The sequence below is a fragment of the Triticum urartu genome, chromosome 2A, assembly GCF_056163025.1.
Source record: "Triticum urartu cultivar PI428250 chromosome 2A, HENAU_Tu73, whole genome shotgun sequence".
Lineage (NCBI taxonomy): Eukaryota > Viridiplantae > Streptophyta > Magnoliopsida > Poales > Poaceae > Triticum > Triticum urartu.
In genome coordinates this window covers 37813327-37833747 of record NC_141874.1, presented here as the reverse complement: position 1 = coordinate 37833747, position 20421 = coordinate 37813327, and the positions used below count along the sequence as shown (strand labels likewise).

At 47.7% G+C, this 20421-nt stretch overlaps 2 protein-coding genes and 1 non-coding gene across 3 annotated transcripts; 1 reads left to right on the top strand and 2 right to left on the bottom strand.

Moving 5' to 3' along the window:
* Positions 1-13551: 13551 nt before the first annotated feature.
* LOC147983373 (clathrin light chain 3-like) lies at positions 13552-15113 on the bottom strand. The gene is made up of 3 exons (XM_087539487.1): positions 14603-15113; positions 14303-14456; positions 13552-14210 (listed from the first exon to the last, which is right to left on the bottom strand). Exons 1-3 carry the CDS (start codon positions 15016-15018, stop codon positions 13743-13745), a joined length of 1038 nt encoding a protein of 345 aa, XP_087395613.1. The 5' UTR covers positions 15019-15113; the 3' UTR covers positions 13552-13742.
* Positions 15114-18408: 3295 nt separating this feature from the next.
* On the top strand, positions 18409-20233 carry LOC125534830 (receptor-like protein 56). Its single transcript, XM_087540705.1, has 4 exons — positions 18409-18781; positions 18877-19023; positions 19101-19232; positions 19371-20233. Exons 1-4 carry the CDS (start codon positions 18409-18411, stop codon positions 20231-20233), a joined length of 1515 nt encoding a protein of 504 aa, XP_087396831.1.
* Positions 20234-20318: 85 nt separating this feature from the next.
* On the bottom strand, positions 20319-20391 carry TRNAK-CUU (transfer RNA lysine (anticodon CUU)). The gene has a single exon. It is a non-coding gene; the product is annotated as a tRNA-Lys (tRNA).
* Positions 20392-20421: the final 30 nt, after the last annotated feature.

Below are 20421 nucleotides of genomic sequence, written 5' to 3'. Positions count from 1 at the left end.
AAAAGGACTAAGGAAATGTTTCTCGTTTATGGAGGTGACGAAGAGCTCGTCGTAAAGGGTTACGTCGATGCTAGCTTCGACACAGATCTGGATGACTCTAAGTCACAAACCGGATACGTGTATATTTTGAATGGTGGGGCAGTAAGCTGGTGCAGTTGCAAGCAAATCGTTGTGGCGGGATCTACATGTGAAGCGGAGTACATGGCAGCCTCGGAGGCAGCACAAGAAGCAGTCTGGGTGAAGGAGTTCATTACCGACCTAGGAGTCATACCCAATGCGTCAGGCCCGATGACTCTCTTCTGTGACAACACTGGAGCTATTGCCCTTGCCAAGGAGCCCAGGTTTCACCGGAAGACCAGGCATATCAAGCGTCGCTTCAACTCCATTCGTGAAAGTGTACAAAATGGAGACATAGAGATTTGTAAAGTACATACGGACCTGAATGTAGCAGATCCGTTGACTAAACCTCTCCCTAGAGCAAAACATGATCAACACCAAAACTGCATGGGTGTTCGATTCATCACAATGTAACTAGAACATTGACTCTAGTGCAAGTGGGAGACTGTTGGAAATATGCCCTAGAGGCAATAATAAAATGGTTATTATTATATTTCTTTGTTCATGATAATTGTCTATTGTTCATGCTATAATTGTGTTATCCGGAAATCGTAATACATGTGTGAATACATAGACCACAACACGTCCCTGGTGAGCCTCTAGTTGACTAGCTCGTTGATCAAAAGATAGTCATGGTTTCCTGACTATGGACATTGGATGTCATTTATAACGGGATCACATCATTAGGAGAATAATGTGATGGACAAGACCCAATCCTAAGCATAGCTCAAAGATCGTGTAGTTCGTTTGCTGTAGCTTTTCTGAATGTCAAGTATCATTTCCTTAGACCATGAGATTGTGCAACTCCCAGATACCGTAGGAGTGCCTTGGGTGTGCCAAACGTCACAACGTAACTGGGTGACTATAAAGGTACATTACAGGTATCTCCAAAAGTGTCTGTTGGGTTGGCACGAATCGAGACTGGGATTTGTCACTCCGTATGACGGAGAGGTATCTCTGGGCCCACTCGGTAATGCATCATCATAATGAGCTCAATGTGACCAAGTGGTTGATCACGGGATCATGCATTACGGTACGAGTAAAGTGACTTGCCGGTAACGAGACTGAACAAGGTATTGGGATACCGACGATCGAGTCTCGGGCAAGTAACGTACCGATCGACAAAGGGAATTGTATACGGATTGATTGAATCCTCGACATCGTGGTTCATCCGATTAGATCATCGTGAAGAATGTGGGAGCCAACATGGGTATCCAGATCCCGCTGTTGGTTATTGACCGGAGAGTCGTCTCGGTCATGTCTGCATGTCTCCCGAACCCGTAGGGTCTACACACTTAAGGTTCGGTGACGCTAGGGTTGTTAGGAAGACTTGTATGTGATTACCGAATGTTGTTCGGAGTCCCAGATGAGATCCCGGATGTCACGAGGAGTTCCGAGATGGTCCGGGGGTGAAGATTTATATGTAGGAAGTTGTCATACGGTCACCAGAAAGGTTCGCGGGCATATCGGTATTGTACCGGGGCCACCGGAGGGGTTCCGGGGGTCCACCGGGAGGGGCCACCTCTCTCAGAGGGCCTAATGGGCTGTAGAGGAAAGGGGAACCAGCCCTACATGGGCTGGCCGCATCCCCCCTTGGGCCCATGCGCCTAGGGTTGGGGGGAAACCCTAAAGGGGGCTCTCCCCTTGCTTGGGGGGCAAGCCCCCTCCCCTTGGCCGTCGCCCCCCTTCTAGATCTCATCTAGAGGGGACCGGCCCCCTTCCTCCTTCCCCTATAAATAGAGGGGCAAGGGGAGGGCTGCACACAACATCCAAGGCGCAGCCCCTCCCCTCCCCAACACCTCTCCTCCTCCATAAGAGCTTGGCGAAGCCCTGCCGGAGTACTGCAGCTTCACCACCACCACGCCGTCGTGCTGCTGTTGGAGCCCTTTCCTCAACCTCTCCCTCCTCCTTGCTGGATCAAGGCGCGGGAGACATCCTCGCTCCGTACGTGTGTTGAACGCGGAGGTGCCGTCCGTTCGGCGCTAGGATCTTCGGTGATTTGGATCACGACGAGTACGACTCCATCAACCCCGTTCTCTTGAACGCTTCCACTCGTGATCTACAAGGGTATGTAGATGCACTCCTCTCTCCCTTGTTGCTAGATGACTCCATAGATTGATCTTGGTGATGCATAGAAAATTTTAAAATTCTGCTACGTTACCCAACAGATTGTATGTTGTGATTGTTGTCCTACGGACTAAAGCCCTCCGGTTTATATAGACACCGGAGAGGGTTAGGGTTACACAAGGTCGGTTACAAAAGAGAAGATATCCATATACATATTGCCTAGCTTGCCTTCCACACCAAGTAGAGTCCCATCCGGACACGAGACGAAGTCTTCAATCTTGTATCTTTATAGTCTAACAGTCCGACCAATGGAGATAGTCCGGCTGTCCGGAGACCCCCTAATCCAGGACTCCCTCAGTAGCCCCTGAACCAGGCTTCAATGACGATGAGTCCGGCGCGCAGTTGTCTTCGGCATTGCAAGGCGGGTTCCTTCTCCGAATACATTACAGAAGAAATTGAATACGAGGATAGTGTCCGACCCTGCAAAATAAGTTCCACATTCCATCGTAGAGAGAATAATGCTTTCGCAGATCTAATCCGCTAGCTTGTTTTGGCAACATGACGTTACGTCATGGCCCGGTGATTATTCGAACCGTTTCTCTTAACCAGCTCCACACATAACGCGAGGCGGTTTCCTGACACATCTTGCCAAAGCGGAGATCGTGTTCCCCTGATTACGGGATTCTCATTAATGTGGTTCGTGGGTAACCCAACTGTGTTTAGGACTCCTAGATTATAGCTAAGTCCAAAACGGCTACGGAGAGGACGCTTGATATTCACCCTCTTTATAAGGGGACAAGGTTTTCGCTTTTTCCCTCTCGTGCTCAACCAAACCCTTCCCCCGCCTCGAGTTCTAACACCCAAAGCCCAGGTTAGGTGCTCCGGATCTTCAATCATGTCCGGATCCAGCCTTCAAGGCCGATGAATGCCCTCCTCCGTGACGGAAGAGGACATTAAGAAGTTGAGGGAGGCCAGATACCTGACCGCCGAGGTTTCGCATCGGCTGCCTCCCCGAGGGCAGGTCGTCCCTACTCCCGAACCCAACGAGAACGTTGTGTTCGTCTCCCACTTCCTCCGAGGTCTAGGCCTCACTCTGGATCCCTTCGTCAAGGGCTTGATGTTCTATTACTGGCTAGATTTCCACGACCTAGATCCGGACTCCTTTCTACACATCACAACATTTATTGTCGTGTGTGAGGCCTTCCTCCGTGTGACCCCTCAGTTCGGCCTGTGGCTCAAGACCTTTGAAGTACAACCGAAGGTGATCGAGGGGCAGCATGCAGCGTGCGGAGGTGCATCAATAAGCAAGATGGCAGGAGCTCCATGGCCGAAAGGTTCCTTTCCAGAGGTATCCGAATTATGGCAACAGGAGTGGTTCTACGTCACGGCTCCCAGAAGTGCCAAGTGGGCGGCTGCCCCCGCTTTCCGCCCGGGCCCCCCACCACAACTGATGTCATGGATTAGCAGGGGCCTGAGCTGGGGTCCAACCAAGGACGTGCCTATACTGCAAAGCCGCATCAGAGATCTATTCGAGGGAGATTTTACTTTGGTTGCGGTAATACAAGTTATGCTGGTTCGTCAAGTCCAGCCTTGCAAATGCCGGCCCCTGCGCTTGGAGTTCAACCCAGAGGGACCACGTGCCATTCAAAGTTTCCTCGTCCTGACGCACGAGGAGATGTACAAGTCATTCTTCGGACCTCAAGTGGAGTGTCCGGATATCACCGAGGACGCGGGCCTGAGCAGTAATCGCGTCGTCGAACAAGTAAGAAATCCTTTAGCCGAACACACTGTCTTTTATTCGAGGTTATTTTTTAGAGTTCGCTTTTTGACCAGGACTGGCTAACGAAGGCGAAGATGATTCGGTGTTTGGCCCCCCTCCCTGAGGGTTTGGAAAATCCGGTATTGGAGAAGATGCTCGAGGTCGCACCCTGCCCGGAACCCTTGAAGGAAGATACCGAGGGGGATAATACGGGCGAACGCGGGCCTCCATCGCTACCCGCTCCGATCAAGGGAACGAGCGTTTCCACGAAGGAGGACGACCGGGGGAGGAAAATGACTGCTTCCGAGGATCCGGAAGCCGAAGCCTCCAAACGGGAGAAGAAGTCTCCCATAGAGGGTCCTGCCTCGGGGGGTGCTTTTGCTGCACAAAGTCCATGAGGGGATCTGCCCTCCAACGAGTCGTAAGTGATCCAAAATATTTTAATAGTAAGAGTATGCTATCTTTTTCCTCTGAGAAAACAACCACCGCATATATCTTTCAGTTCGGGCCTCAGCCCCTCTCAAATGAGTTCGTCTTCGGGGGATCTTCTTCTGGAGATGATGGAGAGTGAAACGCCTCCCCCGGACTCCTCCGCTCCAGAAGCGGGCGACCCCGAAGTGTCGTCGCGGAGGGCCTCTCCGGATCCGGTGAGGCCAGAAGATAGTCCCGTAGACCCCAGAAGTTCCCAGTGTCTGGCTCCCGAAGAGAGCATACGAAAGAGTCTGGCACCGTCTAGTGTGCGGTCGGACGTTCTGAGGGAGTTGGTGGGGCGAGCGGCCATCTCAGAAGAGCACCGTACGCTGATGGGTACGGTGATGGAGAGAATCTCGTCCGCTGAAAGCGGATTACATGAAGCCTTTATGAGTCTATTGACAGGCTTTGAGGTATGTGAGATAATATGTGATAGTACTGCACATGTTATAGTAGCCCCTGAGACTCTGGTTGTCGTCAAGAACGGTGGCGTACAGAGGATCAAATTCCTAGGCAATAACCAATCTGCTTTTATGTGCAGGTGGTGGGAGCTCCGATGGCTAGCCGGACTAGGGAGTTTGCCTAATTAAAACGGCAACTGGATGCAGCAGACGCCGACATCGAGCTTGTTAACAAGAGGCTTGACGAGGTACAGGGTAAGTGTTATTATCCGGTGAACGCCACATAGTAAGAGCAGCATAATGCCAGTATCTTTAATATGTTGTGACTGCAGATGGGGCTGCCACCGTGGAAGCCTTGCGGGCGGAACTTGCCCGAGCCAAGGAACAAGCGAGGAGTAGCAATGCGGCTGCTTTGAAGGCGGCCGAAGAGTTGAAAGCCGAGAAGGCCGCACATTGCGAGAGCCAAGAGAAGATGGCCAAGATGGCCGTAGAATTGAAAGACACTGCCGACCGTTGCCGGGTCCTTGAGAAAGAGAACCAAGCGAAGGCAACGGACCTTGAGAAGGCTGCGGCGGCAGACAAAGACACCCGTTCTGCTATGAGAGCGAAGAAGGAGGAGCTGCGGGAAGCCGGGGATATTGCGGCTGTAAAACCCTTCATGTTGCGGAGGAAGTTCGGAGATCCACGATATGCCCCTCTGGATCGGCTGTGGAGCTCGGCAGATGCGTATATGGATTTGGCGGTGAGTACTGCCGATGCGGCCAAGTACTTCCAAGGTCAGACAGATCGTGAAGTGGACAAGCTGTTCTGGACGCAATTCCACGTTCCAGAGCGTCCGCTTTCATTGACTGACCAGCTAGCCGAATGGGCCAAGCTGAATAGGTTGTCCGGACTCGCCATGAGGTATGTTGTGGATCAATTATGGCCGGAAGGGCCTAAGCCGAACAGCTATTTCAGCTTAGTGCAGCAGCTCCTTGATGCGGTGTCACGCATTAATGCGATGAAGAGGTCGGCGTGCATAGAAGGCTCGCGGATGGCCCTTGCCCATGTTAAAGCATACTGGGCGGAGATGGACGCTGCCGCTGTTGTGGCGCAGGGTTCGGCCATAGGCCGTGTGGCTGTCGAACACTATTTCAAGGAAGTTCTCGAGGGTGCTCGTTTGATAGAGGCCCAGTGCTCGAAAAATATTATGTTTGAGTGATATGTATTCTCATTGTAAACATAATGCTTTTATGAAGTTTTTATAAGGCTGTGTTTATACTTTTGCCTAAAAGTAGTATGATGACTCCTGTGCGGCCATTTATGTATACATGTGTATAACCTGAAAGATTGCAGCCGTCGGCTTCAACCCCCACACATATAATGCGGAGGTGCTCGCAAAAAACGCGTGTTCACACTTAACCCAACGTCTTGGTCCTGATAAGGAGGTGATAGTGCAGCGAGCGAGGCAACCGGACTATAATGCTTGAACACTTTTACTTAGCCATAGGAGTTTGACAGTGGGGCTACTAGATAGCCCCTGGTGGCTCCGCACTCTCCCGGTCGCGGGGTGCGTATACGCCTGGCCGGAAAACGGCCCTTCGTTAAGGCGGAGGAATTTTAACACTCCGATAGGTCATCGAGTGGTTGACCAGTCTCACGCTATATCATGACAGTCAGTTTTCGGCTTTCTCTACTGAGGCGCTCGTCCGGATGAACCAGGGCACAATCGCAGTAGTTCTCCTGGTGCTACCTTAGCCAGCAAAGCGGAACGTAAGGCACCAAAACACAGGAGCCGGGCAAACCCAACATTTGACCAAAGACAATGATTCAGAGCTGATGCATATAAATCCGAACTCGCGACGCCGAACACTCCCTAAGGTATTCGGTCTTTATGGTATAAACCGGGCCGAAATAGTGCCGCTTGTAAGAAGCCCCTTGTGTCTAGGTACGTGTGTTATTCTGACGTGGCCACATGCCAAGACGTCAGCATCCTTCTCAATTGTGTTGAGAATTCGGTGGATATGTATCAACAAGAGACAGTAAAATAGGTTTACGCAGGATCTTAATCTAAAAAGAATCCTTGGAGCGGGTCCCTGCTGCACGTCTGCGCCTATGTCTCCGTTGTGCCGTATCCTGGACGGGTGTAGCACGATGATTATCTGTAAAAGAGAGGAGCTTAGGTAAAAAAGCTGTCGTGCAAAAAGATAGTTTTTTAAATAAATCATGTATAATTCAAGGTGAGTAAGAATTGCCATTTGTCTGCGCCCGTTGAGCCCCTTGTATTGTAATAGGGGACCTGTTAATTCGTTGGTGAGGCCGTTTTTAGTGTGCGGCTGTTAAGGCAGCCGCACGCTCTTCAGCGCGCAGAAATCGCTTAATATTTCCGTTTACTGTAATGATGCCACGTGGACCGGGCATCTTCAGTGTGAGGGAAGCGTATTGTGGTATTGCATTAAAGCGAGCGAAAGCTTCGCGTCCGAGTAGTGCTTGATAGCCACTTTGGAACGGAGCGATGTGGAAGGTTAGATGTTCGCTACGGAAGTTATCGGGGGGGGGGGGCGAATATAACGTTTAGTAGCAGGGAGCCCGTGCAATGAGCCCCTGGGCCTGGCGTTACTCCTTTAAAGATAATATTGCTAAGGCGAATTTTTGTTGGGTCTATCCCCATTTCGCGGATTGTATCCTGGTATATCAGGTTTAGCCTACTGCCATCGTCCATCAGGACTCGTGCGAGGCGGTATCCGTCAATTATTGGGTCTAATACCAGGGCAGCCCATTCTGCACGCCGGATACTTGCTGAGTAATCACGATGGTCGAAAGTGATCGGTTGAGACGACCAGTGACAGGACTCCGCGGTGATAGGCCTTCGGGCGTATTTTTCTGGGAGTGCCGTTTTGTTTTTTCCATTGATCACGTGTAGCACGTTTACTGTTTTGACTTCTGGTGGAAATTTCTTTTGTTCCCCAGCGTCTCCCTTGAGAGGCTCATTCTCATCTTCGCTTGGTGTATCCTCCCCCTTGTGTACGGTGTTGAGCTTGCCGGATTGCTTGAAGACCCAACATTCTCTGTGGGTATGATTGGCTGGTTTGCCAGGGGTGCTATGGACCTGACATATTTGGTACAGAATTTTATTCAGGCTGGACAGTTCGTCTCTGGCGCCTTTAGAGGGCGGCTTCTGACCTGGCCGAGAGCTTTTGAATCCGGCGTTTACTGTCGTGCTCTTCGTGCTGCCTCCTTTGTTCCGGCGTTTGTTATTGTTGTTGCGCCGTGATTTTCCGTTTCCATCTCTAACTTCGGATGTACTGGGGTCGCTGGTGCTGCATCTGGCTAGCCATCTGTCCTCACCCGCGCAAAAGCGGGTCATGAGGCTTGTTAATGCTGCCATTGTTCTCGGCTTTTCTTGGTCAAGGTGTCTGGCGAGCCATTCGTCACAGACGCTATGTTTAAAAGCTGCCAATGCTTCGGCGTCCGGACAGTCGACAATTTGGTTCTTTTTAGTAAGAAACATGTTCCAAAGTTTTCGGGCTGACTCTCCGGGCTATTGAGTTATATGGCTCAAATCATCCGCGTCCGGAGGCCGGACATAAGTTCCTTGGAAATTTGCCCGAAAAGCGTCTTCAAGCTCTTCCCAACTTCCAATGGAGTTTTCGGGGAGGCCTTTAAGCTAGTGGCGGGCTGGCCCTTTGAGTTTGAGGGGTAAGTACTTGATGGCGTGGAGATCATCTCCTCGAGCCATATGTATATGGAGGATATAGTCCTCAATCCAGACCCCAGGGTCTGTTGTTCCGTCGTATGCCTCTATGTTCACGGGTTTGAATCCCTCTGGAAATTCATGGTCCATCACCTCATTGGTGAAACATAGGGGGTGTGCTGCACCCCTGTATCTGGGTGTACCGCATTGTTCGGATGTTTGTTGTGTTACATTGTAAGCTGGGGCGCGCTTGCGTGGTCCATAGATGGATCTGGTTGCGCCGTCCTTTTGGTGCGAGCCCTCACGTGGGTCGCGTATTGACTTGTGAGTGGCGTTGTTTGCCGCTTGATGTTGGCCGTGAGGTCGTCTATCCGGCCAGGTGGCCGTTTTGATTTTTGGTTGTGAGGGGTCTGAGGCCTCCTCATCGAATTCAGGTAGCAATTTCCGCTTTGGGTAGCTCTTTGTGGGGCGATTGTCGCCGTACTTCACTGCTGTGTTGGGTACTTTACTCCATCTGATTTGGAGTGTGTCCTGCGCAGCTTTGAGTCCTTTGCTTCTGCTTTTTTAGGCTCCTCGCAGTGGCAACAAGCCTTTGACGGGCATTCTGCTGCTCTGGGTGCCTGTCCGGCGTTGTGTCGTCCGGACTATTATCTTTGACAGAATTGTTTTGTTCGGTTTGATTTTCCGTATTGCCGTGATCCGGCAGTGATTCGCCCTACTCCAACGCTGGGTCTGTGTGGTCGTTATTTCTGGCAAGGCGGGGTTTGGGGCGGCGCTTGCGCCGCCGCTTTGACAGCTTCTCGAGGGAACAAGCCTTCGGTGCGTCCTTCCGTTCCTCGTCGTCGTTTCCTTTTGGTGTGTCCACCATGTATACGTCATATGATGAAGTGGACGTCCGGCGCCCTGTGGGCGGTGGTTCATCTTCTCCTCCCGCATCGTTGTCCATACCGTCGATGTCTGCGGAGTCGAGGTCGAGCATGTCGGTTAAATCCTTGACAGTGGCTACAAAGTGGGTGGTGGGTGGGCGTCGAATTTCTTCGTCGTCCGCATCCCAATCCTGTTGGCCATAATCCGGCCAGGGCTCTCCTGACAAAGAGAGAGACCTTAGTGAATTCAGGATGTCGCCGAAGGGCGAGTGCTGAAAGATATCCGCGGCGGTAAATTTCATGATCGGCGCCCAATCGGATTCGATTGGCGGGGGCGCGGATGATTCTGGGTCCGGAAGAGAGTCCGGCACCTTGGAGTCACGGGTCGTGCGAAGGATTATGCTGGTGTTTGGCTCGATCGCCGTCGAGACTGCAGCCCCTGAGGCAGTGTCTAGCCACCCGTCCTCGATTGGCGCAGTTGGCTCCGAGGTGAGGATCAGAGCTGATGTGGGCGCGGCCTCTGGGGTACCGTCCGGTGGTAGAGCTAAGTCATACCCATCGCGACAGTGCGGCGCGCCCGGCTGTGGCTCGAATCCGTCGAAGATCAAGTCCCCACGGATGTTGGCCGTGTAATTCAAACTTCCAAATCTGACCTGATGGCCAGTGGCGTAGTTTTCAATCTGCTCCAGATGGCCAAGCGAATTAGCCCGCAGTGCAAAGCCGCCGAATACGAAGATCTGTCCGGGGAGAAAAGTCTCACCCTGGACCGCATCGCAACCGATGATAGTGGGAGCCATCAAGCCTAACGGCGACGACACAGAGGAACACTCAATGAAAGCACCAATGTCGGTGTCAAAACCGGCGGATCTCGGGTAGGGGGTCCCGACCTGTGCGTCTAGGCCAGATGGTAACAGGAGGCAAGGGACAAGAAGTTTTACCAGGTTCGGGCCCTCTTGATGGAGGTAAAACCCTACGTCCTTCTTGATTAATATTGAAGATATGTGTGTTACAAGAGTAGATGTACCACGAGATCAGAGAGGCTAAACCCTAGATGCTAGCCTATGGTATGATTGTATGTTGTGATTATTGTCCTACGGACTAAAGCCCTCCGGTTTATATAGACACCGGAGAGCGTTAGGGTTACACAAGGTCGGTTACAAAAAGAGGAGATATCCATATACATATTGCCTGGCTTGCCTTCCACGCCAAGTAGAGTCCCATCCGGACACGAGACGAAGTCTTCAATCTTGTATCTTCATAGTCTAACAGTCCGGCCAATGGAGATAGTCCAGCTGTCTGGAGACCCCCTAATCCAGGACTCCCTCAGGCCCCACTTGGTACCAAGGCGCGCCCTGGTGCCTAGTGGGCAGCAGGAGCCCCCCCCCAGGGGGTCTTTGCTTTAATATTTTGCTTTTATTCTAGAAAAAATCTCCAGAAAGTTTCATTCAATTCCGAGAACTTTTATTTCTGCACAAAAACAACACCATGGCAATTCTGCTGAAAACAGCGTCAGTCCGGGTTAGTTTCATTCAAATCATGCAAATTAGAGTCCGAAACAAGAGCAAAAATGCTTGGAAAAGTAGATATGACGGAGACGTATCATTATATTCAGTAATCTTGTAGTGGCAACGCAGATTTACGTGGTTAATTTATGATGTGATTTTTCCGTTCTAATATTTTACATCGCCCTAAAACTTGGTTAGTTTGTATGAGTCAGTTGAGTAACTCAATGATAGAGAAACATGTGTAGAATTTTCTTGTCCTCATTTTCAATAAAATTCGGTGAACACATCCAAAGTTGTCCAATATATAATTAGATAGCCTTAAGCTCCCGTAAACATTAATATTTTGTAATAGTTTGAGTGGTACAGCAGCACATGATAGTGAGAGGGAGAGAGGCGAATGGAGAAAAATTTCGTAACTCTCACTCGTCGATAAAGTGTTATAGAAGATGGAAAGGAAGATAAAAAAATTGCTTGAGGAGGACCAATCCCTCGACCCCGTTCAATTACAAAGACCCTTTTGCAACTATGGTACATGTCCATCCTTTATCTGGATTATGTTTGTCCCTTTTACATTCAATGGGACATATATCATATGTGCAGCTAGTTCACCAGTTTGCCAGGTTTACATGATGCACTCTCAATATCCTAGTTTCTTTGGAAGAAAATAGCCAGAGAAAAGAAGGAGAGTAAGAAGAGGTCAAAATGTGAGAAGAAACATGATAATTATCACATCAATGCCTGGATCTGACAAGGGGTGGTGAATCCGCCGGAAAGAAGCTTCCCATTGAAAAATACAACTGCGCTCAGGTACCAGATTTCATTGATATGCTTAACACACTACTGTAATTTAGGTCTTTCCAAAGTGCCTACAACACTCAGCAAAAGCTTTGATGAGTGTTGTACTCAGCAAAGGCACCTGGTAGCCGGCATACACCCTAGGCAAAGTGAACTTTGCCAAAAAAAAACTTTTTGTCAGGTACTCCGTGAAGAATTTGCCGGTTGTTTTTCTAGGCACTAGGAAAAACTTTTATACTCTGTAAAAATCAATTAACAGAGATGGAAATACCCCCAAAGCATCGCCCCTCACCAGTAAGTATAAATATATCGCCACATCGTTACCACTTTATAAGACGAAGTTGTCCATACTCGGGAACAGGAAGCCGCCAAGGCTCAGGAGGAAGGCAGTGTCGTCTCTCAGAGAGAGGAGGTCGTCGTTACTCGGGGACATCAGCTGCTGTTAACAAAGAGGGGCCCGTCCGGTTGATGCTCGCGAAGAGGAAGCCGTCCCCGAAGACGCTCGGGAGGCCATGTTTCTAGTAGTGCCATGTTTCTAAGTTTATACTAAACTTTTATATCTTTTTGAACTTTACTTTATTTTGTCAATTCATAGTCATAACTAATATGTTTGTGCTAAGTATATACCATATTTTATAATAAAAGTTATACTATTTTTTTATTTAAACACATTACAAGTTAAAAAAAAGTTGAACCAAAATCCCCTAAAGTGTGATAAAATAAGAAAAGAAAAAAGAAAACAACATCTCTGATCAATTTATGCCACTACGATAGTTATAGTGTATATGCCTTTGTGTTTATCCATAATTATTTTGGTAGATAACTATAATGTGTAGACTATAAGAATATCTTGATAGAGGTTTCTAGTTTATGATTATACATCCATAGATAGAAAAAAAATCTAAAGTACATATGGTGTTCAAGATCTTTCCACCAAATAGCTAGTACATTTATTTATCATTTTTTGAGTCAAATAGGACTTACATATAACAGTGGGTTCACTAATCTGATAACGACTCAGTGTCTACTCCACCCTTGGTACCGAAATAGGACCCCTATAGCTAAGATGACACTTAGTACAACATATAGGTGGTTCACTGGAGAGGGAATGGTAGACTTACTAAAGTACCTAAGATATTTCTCTTTTGTCAGCACCCTTCATTATTAGCGGAGAAGAAAAGCAATGGCCGATTTGGCAGACGGTGACCTTTCATGTTCAATGTTGTTCCTGACAACTTGAATTTGCGAGAGCTCACTATGTTTGGTATTTATGACAAACTTCACCAGATGCTAGTGGCAACGACTAGGCATATAAATTTACTCTACCTCCATATTTGGTATGAGTGTCGGAAAAAAATGACGCCATATCAAATCATATTCCATTGCTAACTGATCTTGGTCATACCCATCCAAGTAGTAACCAGACACACTTAAAATTTGGGCAGGAATAGCTTACTAGGGAGGGGTTCCCTGACTTCGGTTAAGAAAGTTTGGGCCATGTAACCCCCAAGACAAAATGACAATTATAATGATGAAATTGTAGAATCTGCGCCTTGCAAAGATTCCTTTATGTATGGGGTAAACAAACCCGCTGGTATATAAAAATATTCATGAATATTTTCAAATCATGAATTTTTGGTCATTCCTATATCGTTTATCAGGTCCTGACGAGTGGGCCACATATGTCACAATTGGGGTCAAAATTAAGTAACTGCCTCATTAGTGTTTTTTGTGAAAATTGGCGCAATACGGGTAGGTTTTTACAAAGAGATTCAAACAGGTGGTTTTTGAAACCATAACTGCAATTGTGGTGTTTGTTCGCTATTTATTCACCAATTCTATCTTATTTGCAAATCAATTCTTTCCAAAGATGAAAATATATATAAGTGCACCTAGAGCTCTCCATGAACCAAAACATTAACCTCTTTAATCAATTCTTTAAGGACAAACTCAAAATAGTTTATGCATAGCATATGAAAGAGAAACAAACTGAACTGAAGTTAAAGTCACCGTCAGAAAGAGAGAATGTACGGCAGCGCAATGGAGAGGAGACTTCAGAGCACTGCTCCCCAGCATTTATTGTCACAGTTACTTCTTCCCCGCCAGTTGTTCAGCTGCCTTCTCCGCCGGTGGAGCGCCGGCAGCAACATTGCCACCACCTGCTGCAGCCTTCCCACCGTCACAGGCCGCCGCCTTCTTCTCGCCCTCCCCAGCTGCCCGCTTGACGTCTTTCTTCTCCTCCACCTGCTTTGGACCCTTGCCACCGTCCTTCTTGCCGTCCTTGTCGCCGTCCTTGTTTTCCTCCTTGGCCGCCGGCGGCACCATGTGCGGCGGCGGGTTTTGCTTGAGCCTCGCGAGGGCCTGGCGCATCCGGGAGAGGTCGGTGGGCTTGCCCGGCTTCGGCCCCTGCACCACCACGATGTTGGGCTCCTTCTTCCTGGCGGCGGCGCCCCTCTTCTCCAGCCCCGGGATCTCGTGCGGGACCAGCTCCGCGATCGCCCTCCAGTACTGCTGGCCCGCCTCCTTGTGGAACTTCTCTTGGTTCGCCATGAACACCTGGCATTTGCATCTGACTATTGGTCATGCGCGAATGAAACATGCATGTCGCCTAACCGAAGGTGAAAAAAAAAACGATGGAACACGCATGCCTTCTCCCTGCCTCTGTTGTGTGTCCGCCTTGTCTGGCAGTTGAGCTTGCGCCTCTCGAGGAAGGATTTCTTGAACTCCTCCGCCTCCGCGATGATCTCGCCGCGCCGCTCCCTCTCCTTGCGCTCCTTCTCCTCCAGCCTCAACTTGTTTTGGCTGCGACATGAATGAAACCAGACGTGTGTCACTGTCAACTCAACTTGAAATGTTGGCGATCATGAGTAGTAAATGGCATGCATGTCACAGAAATCTGCGTACACGGCGACCAAATATGTATAGAAGAGATTGTGTATAGTGCTCACCGGCGCCACTCACGCCGGAGGAGGCCCTCCTCTCTCATGGCCTCCGGCGGCGGCAGGACGGCCCCGTCGTCGGCAGCCCTGACGAACAGGTCGTCATCCATGCTGCCGCCGATGCCGCCCTGGAGCAGGCTACCCATCAGCACTTCCTCGACGCCGATGTAGCCGCTGCCGTTGGAGTCCGGCGCCATGCTGTACGCGCCGTACCCGCCGCCAAACCCCTCGCCCGCGATCCCCGCGAGGTCGTCCTCGGAGAGGGCGGTGCCGAAGGAGGAGTAGGACGTGGCGAAGCGGTGGCCGCGATGCATGCCATGGCCCCGGCTGCCCTCGGCGTTGTAGCCGTCGGAGATGCCAAAGGGAGAATGTGTGAGCGCTTCGTCGTCGCCGGCGATGGCAGCGACGGAGTCGAAGGACGACATGGTGGCCGGCCGGCCGTAGTAGCTACGGTGGTGGCTGAATTAGCGGATCTTTTGAACCTTTTGATCCGACAGGAGTGGAGGCGAGGTCGCGTGGACAAACCTGCGAAGGACAGAGGAGTTGGGTTCGTTCGCTGGTCTGACGACCGCTGTTTTCTCGCGTCCGCATGTTGTGGCAAATCTTTCTCCCTCTCTGTGTGCCTTTGCGTTAACGTGGCAACATGGTAAAAAATAATATAAACCCTCAATTTTCAATTTTAAGGTCTTGAGCCAAAATTTAGGTCAGTTATTCGAGATGCTTTTAACACCGAGCTAGCCTTTTCTTCAAATTCTTTAATCCCTCGAAAGTTTGAAGAATAAGTCCTCAAACTTGTCCCTCCCTCTTCAAATATTGGTAGTTTGAGGAGGCTCCTCAAATCCTCTCTCTACTCTCCTCAAATCGTCCATCGCCGTCTACCTCGTCCCGGTAGCACCCCGTAGCCTCCTGCCGCTCCAGCCGACCCAAGGCAACCTCTGGATGCTACTATGGTGGCACTCTCTTTCAATGCAATTTAATAAATTTCATACAATAATGGAATAATTGTCTTTTCATCGAAATATTATAGCCATTATGGTAGTACACATAACTTCATTTATTTTCTAGTTTACTAAATGAAACATTTGGTTGGATTACAACGAATTCAGGCTAATTTTTTTCCCTTGGCCAAAATGGAAAGTGTAATAGCTGAAATTCAATGAAATTCAGTGATTTGGTTGTGATCAAAATATTTTCGAAGCCAAAATTCTAAAACATGTATGATATTCTGATGTTTAGTTGGTATATATATTCTACACGTAGGATCAGATTTACCAAGGTTTTTGCTAACATTGACTTGCAAGGAGATAAAAAGATCGGAGAGAATGATTGAATTATCGAACTACTATTAGCTCGTTCAAGTAATGTTACTCTGCACAAGCTTCAAAGGGAAACAAGTCAGATTAGCGTCGAATTAGGAAGGAAATATGGATGGATTTTTTTAATTTTGTTTACAGACCTTCTTTCTCGCTTGAGTGTATATAGACAGAAATGTTATCAGTATTTTTTTTTGTTGGCAAGGTTTATTAGTAGCTCCGCGCGTGGGAAGGACAAAATAGCCGTCAATTAATTAATCAAGTGTGTCTGTAACTCTTTATCTCGCTTATAGCGAGACAGATGGTCGCGTCGCCTCAAGGGAGACTCTAGTGGGACGGCGCAATAAGATCATGTTGTTTTGTTATCATAGATTTGTTTCGTTCTTTTAAAAAAAATATTTTTATTTTTATTTCGAATATATATATGACACGTAATTTTTACTTACGCAATTTTTAAAAAATGTTCATGAAACGTAAAAAAAATAAATCATTAGTGTAATGTAGAAAAAAACATACCATTCAAAAAATGATTGTAACATTAGAAAAAATGTTCACACATTTTAAACATGTTTACCACATTTTAAAAAATATTCATGACATATAAAAAAATTCACACATAGGTCGGTCTCTGAACGGGAATGGCTCGGTGCCCATAGATTACAGCAGCCAAAACGAGCAGCGGCTGCATCTCATTGAGCCCAATCTATCAGCGGCTGCTCCGCACAGTGCCCAGGCCACCGCACACAGAGGCTGCTCCTCCCTTGCATACCGTAGCCCCGCCGGCCGGAATCCTCCTCCTCCCTCCGCCCTCCCTCCAAGAGAGTCTCTTTTTCTCCATCCCCGGAACTCTCACCGTCGCGCCGCGGCGGAGTGGGGGGCTAGTTCGAAGAAAGAGAGAAGAAGGGGCGGAGCATCGCCGGCGACCGGAGAGGAGGGGGAGGAAGAAGAGGGGAGATCGAGCTGTGGAGGTCACGCTGCTCTCCTTCCGGCGCCGTGGGAGACCGGATGTGCAGCGGAGCGGGGCAGATGGGGTATTGGGAGCTCCACGGAGCTCTCTCTTTAGGTTGAGTCTGAATTCACATTCTTTATTTTTTTCAGAAAACATGTGCAGTTCAGTGTTCTTCAAGTAGTATTCCTAACTGACGATTCACCCCTGATGTTTGTTGGCAATTTCGCATTGCCATGGTCATCGTATTCTGAATGGCCTGAGACTCAGTATGATTTGGATAAAAGCCTATACTCCCTCCATAAAGAAATATAAGAGCGTTTAGATCCCTCCGTAAAGAAATATAAGAGCGTTTAGATCCCTAAGGAGTGATCTAAACGCTGTTATATTTCTTTACAGAGGAAGTAGTAGATAGGTACATGCTGCAAGGATTTGATTTGGGCATACTGGTAGGTGGGCATGTGACAAAGCTACCCTGAAAGCTATAGCAAACTGTAGGACTGTCGTCTTACACTGAAATGCAACCGAAATCATGTATATTTCTGCATCCAGGACCAAGGACAGAGTGATGTGCTTTGCGGTCAACTCCAAAGTCCTGCATATGCATATTTCTGCCCATCGTGGCCTCCATATCTAGTGCAAGTGCTGTGTCACTCATGTCCACAAAGTGTCTGGAGGATAATATTATATATGCCCAAGACTTTTGGAATAGACTCGAACAAAATGTTCCTCAATGAGCCAACAATGCCATTAGCTAAAGTTGTTCTCCGATCCAAGCATACGTTCCTTGACCATGGACTAAACTTTTTTTATGAAGCAAGCTTATAATCTTGCAGTAGCCACTTATAAACACCACAAGGAGCAGAACAAGTAAGCACGTCTCACCTTCTCAGTAATACATCCCAGCGGAACTGATGCGATAAGGTATAACCCTTTTCTTTGAAATGGGAAGCTATTAATATTGGGGAAGCATTGCCTGCAAATATTTCCTTGAGCATGGACTAGATCATGTTTTCAGTTTCAATGTATCATTCTTCCCACTCTGAATCGACCAAAGGGTGTCCTCGGTTCCTCGCTCATGATATGCCCTTGGATTTTATTTTGTTTTTTGCATAACTAACGCTCTCAGCTCTTTATTGTCTAAATCCAGTTGCTTCATTTGATTGCTTGATCTCTTCATTTCTGTAATCTTATGTCGACACAAGCATTCAACTAGTATGTGCTGCAAATTAGAAGATGCTCAAACTGAAGCAAAAGTGGAGGAGCTTCGGTAATAAAGTCCACAGCGTTTGGACCCCGGAACAATATATTATGTGTCCCCAAGATTATTCCTTAGTGGTGCAGTCATTGTCCATGTTTGGTCGTTAGTGCATGTCTGGCCATTCTCCAAAGGGGACTTGAACAAAATGTTCATCAACAAGTCAACAATGCCACTAATGAAGTTGCTTTGCTGATCAAGCATACGTCCTTGACCAGGGACGTATAAATAGGCGCTTATCCTGCTCCCAGACTGACAACCTGGAAATCACAGGATAGCGTGAAAACCATTTCTTCCAATGAGCTGCTACTTGTCATGGGGATGTTTATTCCTGGTCCTCGGCACACTGAACTCCATGTTTCTGAACTGTTCGGGCTGCTTCATGGATGAGAGGGCAGCCCTCATGGATATTAGCTCTTGGTTCATGGGCGTGCAGTACATGGTTCCCACTTCTTGGGGAGGCGATGATGACTGCTGCTCGTGGGAAAGGGTCACATGCAACAGTAGCACGCGACGAATATCGCATCTTGACCTTTCCCAGGACTTGACCCAATACTCGCCTAGTATGGAAGATGAAAGCTCGAATCTTGACTTGAAGATTTTTTCTTCGTTTCGGGAGCTTCATCTACTGGATTTCTCTGGACAAGAAGCTAATTTACAAAATTTCGAGGGTATGTAAGTCATATTGCAATGCATGCAACTCTAAAAAATTTTTCCAGTAGTTTTGATTACAAATCATTTTATTCTGAATAAAGCAATTACTCAGGTCTCCAAGGATTGAGTAAGCTCAAGTATCTTGACCTCAGTGACAACCAATTGTTCGGGGGTATCCCAAGATCCATCGGCAGATTGGTTTCTTTGGAAGCCATAAATCTCAATCGAAACAACATGGGTGGGGCTCTTCAGAATATAGGTACGATGAGTTTAACATTCCCTTTCAGTTGGTGAAATTATTGCTTTTAGTTGATTTAATGCATGAATACATGACAGGTTTCCAAAATCTTCGGAACCTACGAGAATTGCATTTGAGATCCAATCGATTGAGTGGTAGCCTCCCTGCATCTTTATTTGCGCTTCCATTCCTTGAGCACTTGGATCTTTCAGAAAATCTCTTTGAAGGACATATACCTATAAACTCATCTTGGAACCTGCGAGAACTTTATTTGACATCCAATCAATTGAGTGGTAGCATCCCAGCATCCCTATTTGCACCCCTATACCTTGAGTACTTGGATCTTTCAGGAAACTTCTTGCAAGGACCTATACCTATAAACTCATCTTGGAAATGTTCCTCGTTGCTTAAAACTATCAGGTTATCTGATAACAAACTAAGCGGTACATTTGATTTCTTCTGGATAAGAAACTGCACGAAGCTCAAAGAGATAGATCTGTCCAGGAATACCGATTTGGTTGTTCAAGTGAAAATGCATGGCTGGGTACCTAAATTTAGATTGAGAACACTAAAGCTCTCTTGGTGTAACCTTGACAAGAGCATCATTACAGAACCACATTTCCTACGCACACAACATCGTCTGAAGTTTCTTGATTTGTCCAACAATAATTTACCTGGAAGCATGCCCAGTTGGCTGTGGACAAATGAAGTGACACTAACTTACCTGAATCTTGCAAATAACTTACTAGTTGGATCATTAGATCTGATATGGCAACACCAAACTAATCTCAAACTGGTGAACATATCTCTGAACCTAGTTGAAGGACAGCTGCCAGCCAACATCAGTTTGATGTTTCCTAATCTGGTTGTTCTTGATGTTTCCCACAATATTATTTCTGGAACAATACCACCATCACTGTGCCACATGAGCAACTTATCAGTTATGGACCTATCAAATAACAAATTTACAGGAAAAGTGCCATCTTGCTTGTTCACTGATTGCCATAGTCTGGATATATTGAAGCTCTCAAACAATACTCTCGGGGGCAAGATATTTGATGGAGCTAGTAGCTTCTCTGCTGACCTGTGGGGAATATACCTAGACAACAAATTTGTTGTAGTTATGATCCACTTTTCCCCGCTGAATTTGAGAAATGAAGTCACCTTTTTTGCATTGTTGTACTGTACATGTCAACAAGTCAGCACACATGAAAATGCAGTTTGTCAGTAGAGCATTTTGCCAGGCAACAAATACCCAGGCAGAGTTTTGTTAGCAGGCACAGTAAAAGTAAAAAAAAAAATTGTAAAAACAAATGCGCCCACCGTGGGGCTCGAACCCACGACCACAAGGTTAAGAGCCTTGCGCTCTACCAACTGAGCTAGACGGGCTTGCTGAGTGACTGCTTTCAAGGCACTATG

What these genes read in the sequence shown, in the direction of transcription:
- LOC125534830 (XM_087540705.1), top strand. Translation starts at nt 18,409, where the DNA reads ATGAGCTGCTACTTGTCATGGGGATGTTTATTCCTGGTCCTCGGCACA. An exon ending in TAATTTACAAAATTTCGAGG is followed by an intron (nt 18,782 to 18,876) that starts GTATGTAAGTCA and finishes GCAATTACTCAG; the next exon opens with GTCTCCAAGGATTGAGTAAG. An exon ending in AGAAAATCTCTTTGAAGGAC is followed by an intron (nt 19,233 to 19,370) that starts ATATACCTATAA and finishes TCTTGCAAGGAC; the next exon opens with CTATACCTATAAACTCATCT.
- LOC147983373 (XM_087539487.1), bottom strand. Translation starts at nt 15,018, where the DNA reads ATGTCGTCCTTCGACTCCGTCGCTGCCATCGCCGGCGACGACGAAGCG. An exon ending in CTCCGGCGTGAGTGGCGCCG is followed by an intron (nt 14,457 to 14,602) that starts GTGAGCACTATA and finishes TTCATGTCGCAG; the next exon opens with CCAAAACAAGTTGAGGCTGG. An exon ending in ACAACAGAGGCAGGGAGAAG is followed by an intron (nt 14,211 to 14,302) that starts GCATGCGTGTTC and finishes TGCAAATGCCAG; the next exon opens with GTGTTCATGGCGAACCAAGA.